Source organism: Cynoglossus semilaevis, chromosome 19, assembly GCF_000523025.1.
Source record: "Cynoglossus semilaevis isolate Cse_v1.0 chromosome 19, Cse_v1.0, whole genome shotgun sequence".
Lineage (NCBI taxonomy): Eukaryota > Metazoa > Chordata > Actinopteri > Pleuronectiformes > Cynoglossidae > Cynoglossus > Cynoglossus semilaevis.
In genome coordinates this window covers 6,873,651-6,882,534 of record NC_024325.1, presented here as the reverse complement: position 1 = coordinate 6,882,534, position 8,884 = coordinate 6,873,651, and the positions used below count along the sequence as shown (strand labels likewise).

Sequence of the window (8,884 nt, the reverse complement as noted above, 5' to 3'; positions counted from 1 at the left end):
TTTCCTGCTGGACAGCTGTGTAGTAATTTGGACATTTGGTCAATAACGAAAGGTCATTGAATGCTCAGCCACTTGTTCCATTAACGCAGCGATGGATCGAAGCTTCCAATTGATATAATTTGTATATGATGAGAAGTGGACCTGAACTCTGTGGATGTGCAGAGATATAGAAACAGTGATTCAATTCACAGAAAAACGAAGGAGCTGGACAAAAGAACGGAAACAGATAAAAGCCAAAGGACTGAGCCACAGAGTATAGAAATTAAACTGTGCTCTGTCTTTACTGAATGGTCGCAATTGTGCAATTAAGAAAAAACTCAATGAACAACGTCATTCATTGCCAACAAAGTTGTAAAAGAAAAAACCCTTTCAAAACCTGAACAGAGTTAGCTTTTCTAAACAGCGATCAAATCACACTAAATCCTCCAACTATAAAATGGAGTGATACGACAACATTAGGACAAGTATTTTTAACATGAAAACATCAGATGACTGCGTGTGGATCCTCCAGCTTAGACAACAGGTGCACAACAAACAGAATGACTGTCAACCTGCCTAAGCTTTGCTTTTTTAACACAATAATGGAAGCATGCGGCCTGCGCACTCTTTGTAATTACTGTTGGCCTAATCCATCCCAGAGTGCTGCTTGAGCCCCTCACCCATCAATGATACCAAGCAAATGTAGACTTTCCATAACAAAATTAATCTTTCAAAAGCTGGACAGATTCAAGAAAACATGGATTTGCTCTCCTGTCACAGAGACATATTGTCCACTTTGATTGTGCATGGGAGGCATATCAAATGCCCTCCTGGCTGTCACACTCCAGATGGAAGAAAATGGGCTGTAGTCTATAAAAATGAAGTTAGATGTAAGTACAGCACTCAAATCTCAGGGAGAAAAATGCTTTTTCTGAGGCATTTTGTTGTCAATTGGTCTGAACAACTTACTGTAATGCAGTTAATGGAGCTACTCTTGTCCTTTCATCTTCAGTGTCCGTGTCTGTGTGTGTCGAAGCAGAGAAAGGCCTGGCTGGATGTGGGGGAGCAAAGCTTCAACACAGGGGCAAACACAGAGAGATGATGGTCAGAATGAAGGAAACATCAGGTTAGAAGCACAGTTGGGGAGCCATACTGGTGTGAGCTGCTTTTTCAAACAGCTGCCTGCCCAATTTTCAGCTAGAAAATTGTTGAAATACCACAGCTAACGCATGATGATTACATGTGATTTGTTGCAGCTTTACTTGGTCAATGTTGCATTTGTGCACTCTGGCCACAATTAAGACCAAATATTTTGGCAAAGGTGACAAATAACAATTTAAAATTTGGTCATTTAGAAAGTCAAAATGTTAAAACAAGTGAGGAAGCAGAACATAAATGGAGGCCGGATTTGAACCAACATCTATAATACTGAAGCTGAAAAATACAAGGCAACATGAAAAGATGAAAGAAATGTTGTAATACTTTTTTTTTTACCAAAAACTCCCAACAGTACTTGTGTATTCAACAATATTAAAATTTATATTACTATTGTTTTCAATATCCCCTGGTGATCGATAAATTTGATTCTGATTAAGATTATTCTGAATTGAAAAACAGCAGCAACAAGTGGCAATTTCTTCAAACAAAATTGCTAATAATTAGAACTGCCTTCTTACTAGAACTGGAAAATATTAACAAGAATAAAAGCACAGCTGTGTTTGTTTATGAATTCCCTTTAAAAGGGCCACAGTCCATTATATGTGAGCCCTGCTCTCTACCAAATCCTGTTCAGCTTTCAACTTTCAATTGAAACCATGCAGTCATCACTGTTAGTTCATTCTCTAAAGCCCAAACACGTTCTGTGTTTTCAGCAGATTTTTAAACTACAAAACCGACAGAAGCTGATTGGCCTGTGCTGGACGAGGCCCATTGTCTGAGCGCTGTGTTTGTCATGACCCCCAGTGTTCCCCTCTTCACCTTGTCAAATGCTACAGCTAATAGCTCACTGCAAATTCGCTTGTTGTTGGCATTATAGCATCTTGTTGTATTTTGTCAGACAGCCCGGTCTCCGTACGTTTCCTCATTACGGTAAGAAAAGGATGGGTTTTGTCCCATCACTGCTGTGTTTCAGTTTGAGTCTGAGTTTCATATTGTTTTTCTCTCATGTTCCCCAGGTGGAGAAGTCAATGCTGTGTTAGCATCATATTTGATTTGGTTATTATATTATTATTGTCTATAATGCCTCACAAAACATTGTCAGTCAGGAATCTATTATATCTATTATAACAACAGTGTTATGTTGTGAATGTCAACCAAACAATAACTGAATATTCCTCGTTTTTTTTACCAACCTTGCTAGACATTAATGACACCAGAAACAGACACTGTGAGAATTGAATTTCTAGACTTTAGATTTTAACACTATCTTATAACATATGCAATGATGTAATAATACTGGTTTATATCTTAAAATAAAAGAACAAAAATGCATTTTTAACAGGCATACTACAATTCCTGTAATATTAAACAGTTCACTGAGAACTAATCAAAATTGTTTAAAAATATATTTTGAATGTTGTCTGTAATAAACCTAATGAAAAGGTCCCAATTACTTCGTTTTTTTAAATGTATATATGGCCTAGGGCTTCGGGTCAGAGTGAAGTTTTAGTTAAGAGTTTTAACAAGGGGGTCACGGGACTGATCGCAGACTTATTAGTTTTAACACTGACCAAACTACAGCCTTTTGGCTTTTTAATCTTAAAACTTTTCCAAATTGTGTTATTAATTTTCATTATATTTCTGCCTTTCCCCTGCAATGCGGCATTTCCCCAATAGGTGGCATAGATAAAGGTGAAAGCATTTTAGCATTTGAGCCTTTACTGACTGACTTTTACATGTTATCAGCTATCTGCACCTGACCTGGTCCCCTGTCAAATTTTAAGACATATTGTAGCCCACGAGTCAAAAACAGAACCTAAACTATTTCAAGAACCCAAAAGACTGAAGTTCCTCTAAAACCTTCAGAAAGGCTTTGCTTGAGGTAAAACAGCAATCTAAGTATCAAATCATACTGACGACTTTTTATATTCAATAACTTTGATTGGGGAACCAGTACACAACATTAATTTATCTAAATATAATTTACTGAATAATGTGTTGCTTACTGGAGGAGAAACTATCAATTTCAGTGCCAGAAAAGTGAGACGTCACAAACCTTGGTGATGAATAAAACAAATCAATTGTTCCACATGTCCAACATAAGGAGACACTTTTCATTTATTTCAACTAGAGATCCAATTGATTTCAAAATCTGCTGAATTAGATTGAGACAGATGTTGGAACTTGTCGTAGAGGATGTTCAGGGAGGAAATGTGGAACTACTGTATAGAGCTCTTCAGTGAGCAGCCCATCCACCCTCCAAACATAACAAGATCTGTCTTTCTATTGTCTTTTATCAAAAAAAAAAAGAAAAAAAAGAAAAGAAAAGGAAAAACAGTCATGACAACTCTTCATGAGAAAGAAGGGTTGGCTGCAGGATATTGCACCCAGGTGGAACAATGAGCAATAGATGTATCAAGTATCAAAGCATCACTGGATTGGATAGTGGCTAGACCTGATGTGTTTGTGTGTGTATGTATCATGAGTGGGAGGAGCAGGGGGAACGGGGGGGGGGTTGGATGCAAAGCCTTTTTCCAGAGAACAAAGTGGCACAAACACACAGACAGATGACCCCACAGCCCAATCCAGTGGAAATAATATGTTCATTACAACGCAATTACTGACACTTACACCCTCTCTCCCTGAAGTGGGTGTGTGTGTGTGTGTGTGTGTGTGTGTGTGATGTGAAGAGGAGGGGGCTGTTCCACTGACCACTGGTTCTAAGTGACCTTATGTTCCTCCCTGTGTGTCTGCAGGTGTAAGATGTACAGTTTTATGGGTGGAGGGCTGTTCTGTGCAGGCGTCGGGAACATCCTCCTGATTGTTTCCACAGCAACTGATTACTGGATGCAGTATCGTCAGTCCAGCAACTACATGCACCAGGGCCTGTGGCGCTACTGTACACCAGGGAAATGCTTCCCCTACAGCGACAGTGTCGGTCAGTATAACGAAGTACTGCTTGTGAAAGAGTGATTTCTAACGTACTGTGTTAAAAAGAAAACAGTAGGATTAATGTAAATGTGAACAAGAACATGCAGTACCAAAAGTGCAGCCAGACACTGCAGGTCTACCAGGTCCTATCAAGTACTACTATAGTACATTCACACCTAGACCCGGAAAAACACATTCATCAACGTCAAATGTTTGCAAACAACAATCATGCATCTTTAAGGTTAAACTGTTGCTCTATATTATTTTGGAATACAAAAAAACTGGAGATGAAATTTAAGAAAATCAGGCAGAGGGAGTCGTTTACTTCCAGAAGAAGGGTATTAAAAAATAATTAATTATTAATTTGCATGATTATAAACTTATTACTTTATATATATATATATATATATATTTGTTAATACAATATATCATCGCAAAAATGCTTATTTTTGTATCAGTGTACTAAACAGCAGCCCAGGGGTTTCCTGAATCCAAATGTGGGATTTAAAATGTTACACAGCCCAATTAAAAAAACAATCACAACACTAACGATGTTAAAAAAAAGAAGAAGAACCAAGGTGATTAACATGAAATATTTAAATGTATATTTAATAACTTTAATACTTAAGTAAAGCATTAGTTTTGCTATTTTTTAAATGAAATGAATCAGTGCTTTATTTTATGTCATTTGGTTGTTTATTTCCTTTTCTGTTTAGTTTTTATTCTTTTCATTCAATCAAAATTGCATTTCTGTTTGTCCCCAAAGCCATCTATGAAAAGGTTCCACATGATTGAGTAGTGATGAAAAAAATTGCATCATGTTGTTTCCTCTCTAAGTTTCAACTTCATCTTCAAACTGTCTCTGCCTTCAGAATAACAAGCTTTAGAAACATCATGCTACGGATCTATACGTGACATCGATGATGTAGCTAATATTTAACACAATTCAGGATGTCTGCTTTTTTTAGTCCATCATTGATTTATTAAGGTGACCTTAGCAGGCCTGCAACTTAGCTCATTCTCCTCTGGTGGCCTGCATTGACCTCACCACTTACTGACCTTTAACCTTGCCCACAGCACATTTAGACGCCACACGTGCCCTCATGATCCTGTCTCTAATGGCCTGTTTCATTGGTATCATCATCGGCATCATGGCCTTCATCCACTACTCCTCATTTGACAAGTTCGACAAAACCTTCGCTGCAGGCATACTGTTTTTCGTCTCATGTAAGGCCAACTCTGCTTCTTTTCTACAGTCTCTGTTTAGAGCATTCAATTTCAAGAAACCTTCACCAACAATTAACTGATGAAAATACTCTTTTTGTGCATCTTGTATTATCAGTATAATTTGGTGTTCTTCCCTTTTTCCCCGTAGGTATATTAGTTTTCCTAGCAATGGCTGTGTACACAGGTGTGACCGTTAACTATTACGGAAAACGCTATGGAAACTGGAGGTTCTCCTGGTCCTACATCATTGGCTGGGTGGCAGTGGTGCTCAACTTCTTTTCAGGTGAACATAAGACTTGTTAATTTTCTTGTTATTAAAAATAAATATGTACAAGAATCTAATTACTCCAGCTAATCACATTTTCAGTCTGCCTTGAAAAATAATAATGTCTTATTCTAAATGTTTTTATTATTTTTAAATCAATAATTAGCTAGTCTAGCATCAATAATAAATGCATCTAAAAATAAATAAATACATTAAAAGCTAGTTCAATTGTACTGTGCATATGCATTAGAAAAATGCAACTTTTAAGTCACAACAAACGCAATCAAATATAAAATTGGTGCAAAAAGTATTTGCATATGAGCTAAAGGTGCACTGTGAATATAAGCAAACAGGCCATGGGATCACAAAGGCATCCTCCTGAAATCCACAATGAAAAGCTTTCCACATATATTCCAAGCATAAACACAAATTAAACTCTGACTTAATAAACAATGCTTGCCACAATAAGAAAACAGAACAGCAAAACCACTTTATAATGCAAGTATTTACTTTGGATCTGCAGAGAACAGTAAATAACAGACATTGTCCTCCAGTGCCACCCAGGGCAGAAAACAACAAGTGGAAAAGCTGTTTTTACACTGCATAAAAATTATACAGACAACCAAACCCCTCAAAATGTAAGCAGGCATGCAAACAACCTTTTTGACAAACTACATCGAAATTATACTCTGTGAAAAAGATTATCTAACCCACTCTTGAAGCTGGTTTATATTGATTTGACAACACATTCATTTTCCTGCAGTCACTAATACTCATACATGGTATCTTTCAAAAACATTTGACAAAAGAATTCCCCATATAAAATGCGCAATTACTTTGGGTCCAAGTGAGCCAAAACACAACACACACTTGCACCCACACCGGAATATTTACCTTTTGTATCCATTGTTTTTCACTGGCAAGCGTCTTTCTTCCCACGGTTCCATTTGCAGGGCCTGGTTCGGGTCATTGGCCACAGGTGTGCGCAGAGAATTGAGTAACTATGGACAAATTAACGCGTCCAAATCCCCCGGTCAGAATAATTAGTACTAAAGTAACAAACCAACACTTAATGGGTAAAAAAAACTCAGCAAACATCGTATATTTCCTCCGGATGTACTAGAAGTCTTGCACGGATATTTGCACACGTGGTGCCTCGCACGCCTGACGTTTGAGACGCATTCAATGACCCACAATAAACTTAGGGACAGCACATCACTTTCTTTTCTACATTCTTATCTCACTAAACGTGTAATGATATGATATGATATGATATGATATGATATGATATGATATGATATGATATGATATGATATGATATGATATAAAGCCTTCTGGATTTTTATATATATTTTCATACGTTCAAATAATGTAATTTCAACCACTCAACCACATAATGCTGGAGACCTGACGTCTCTTTCTACGCAGGTATCTTTTTTATGTGCGCCTATCGGATGCACGAATGCCCCAGAAGCGTCAACTCTAACTAGAACACCTTCATCTGCAAGTAGTGGATCATGACGATGAAAACGATGGATCACGACCGTGAGGACTGCGTTAAAGATTTGTGTGTAGACGAATCAAACATGTCCCCTTCAGAACAAGGCTAATTGATATTAAATAAATAAAAATACTGAGTCCAACATGACTGTTTTGGTTCTTGTCCATGGTGTTTGCTTTCATCGGTTTGTCCATGATTATCTTATGTGGGATTTTTTTTTATATATATAGTTTTTATTTGGAACAGATTTCAGTTATCTTTATGCAAAGTGTTCCTTAACATTCCCATAAAGTTAAATAGAAAAAACAAATAAAACTACAAATTATTTAATTATATATACATATATACAGAGAGAAGCAAGATTTAGGTATATGTATTTATGTTGATTTTTTTAGTATTCAAAACAAATATATACAAATATTCAGCCAATCCGTTTAATGCAGCAGTGTTTATACAGCATTATACACAAAAGTCACTGCTGAATTCCCTTTAAACTCACATATGGTTACATTTCATAATAGCATACCACGCTATACAATTAATATGTGCCTTGTACAAACAAAAAAGAAAAGAAAAATATAAACCCACAATTCCTAACGTCAATGTTAAGAAATAAAAAAAGATATAAAAAAAGATAAAAAGATATTTTAGGTAGAATAGTGTTTTTATAACAATACTGATGTCATTGTCGACACACAAGCCTTTTTTACTAGGTTGTCCACATTTTTTTAAGCCCATTTTTCATCCAAACGCAGGTGGTGGCCCAGGACTGTCGCAGGGTGCTGGCTTAAAGCCCATGTGCTGCTTCTACCCTCTTATCCAAACGCACCACTTAATCGAGTGACGCACCACCAGAGAGGCTGAAATTTTCACTTAATGAAATGGCCACAAAAAGCAGCTTATGGCTGTGGCCCAAAAACGGCTCCTTAAGGCGATTTCACCGCCATTTGTTTCACTTACTTTCTAATTTTCCTCTAAAAGCAACCTGTTATCCTGGTGCGCTATGTCAAAGGAGTTGACGCACGGCCGTGTGCTGCAGGTTAGAAAGGTGCGCCTCCAGCTGCTGGTGAATTCATCTTTTATTATAATAATAATAATAATAAATGAAGACAGAGTTAAGTTCTAATGTGGTTTAATCTGCTGGAAATGTTTTTCTCTTTTGTGTGTGACTCATATTGGCACAGTCTTCATCACATCACAGATGTGCTCTTCTGCATTTTCTGTTCATGTTCATGGTTTCATGTTGAATGCAGAACCATGAGCTGGAAACAAATGCACAGGGACAGAGCTGCTTCCACAGTAACTGGGTCCAGTAATGAATTTGTCCTCGCTGGGTCTGGTCACGTGGAAATCCTGTCCTCCATCCTGAGGATTACAACTTCCGCTCCGAACGTCTCCCTCAGTCTAATTGCCTAATAGCATTGCAGCGCGAATTCTGCCTACATTAAGACACTTTCACATTAACTGGCCTGATTGGAAATGTGATGACAACACCATATCAACAAATTACAGCGCACCGCTTTCTGCCGCAAATGGGCACAGGAGCGGCACTTGTACTCTCCCGGATTTTAATACCAACAATTACAGCCAATTTGGGAGAAATTAGCGCAGCAGTCCGACCTGGAGCAGCCCCGTCCTCCTGTGGCACAGGCTCCACCTGCGCAAACACGGACAAAATATCGTCCATGTCTACAGAAAGTTTGTTATTGAATGTTTTTTTTCTTTAATTAATTTGCACATTTCCATCACCCAAAATATGTCTTATTATAACACAGTGGTCAAATAAAAACACGTCCCTATCACCGAGGGATAACACTTGGATT

The 8,884-nt window shown here is 37.6% G+C and overlaps 1 protein-coding gene across 1 annotated transcript; it reads left to right on the top strand.

Annotated features, from left to right (window-relative positions):
• Window positions 1-1,664: 1,664 nt before the first annotated feature.
• lim2.1 (lens intrinsic membrane protein 2.1) lies at window positions 1,665-8,875 on the top strand. Its single transcript, XM_008332620.2, has 5 exons — window positions 1,665-2,067; window positions 3,894-4,075; window positions 5,146-5,295; window positions 5,444-5,578; window positions 6,989-8,875. The coding sequence occupies exons 2-5, from the start codon at window positions 3,901-3,903 to the stop codon at window positions 7,048-7,050; spliced, it is 522 nt and encodes a 173-aa protein (XP_008330842.1). The 5' UTR covers window positions 1,665-2,067; window positions 3,894-3,900; the 3' UTR covers window positions 7,051-8,875.
• The last annotated feature ends 9 nt before the right edge of the window (window positions 8,876-8,884 follow it).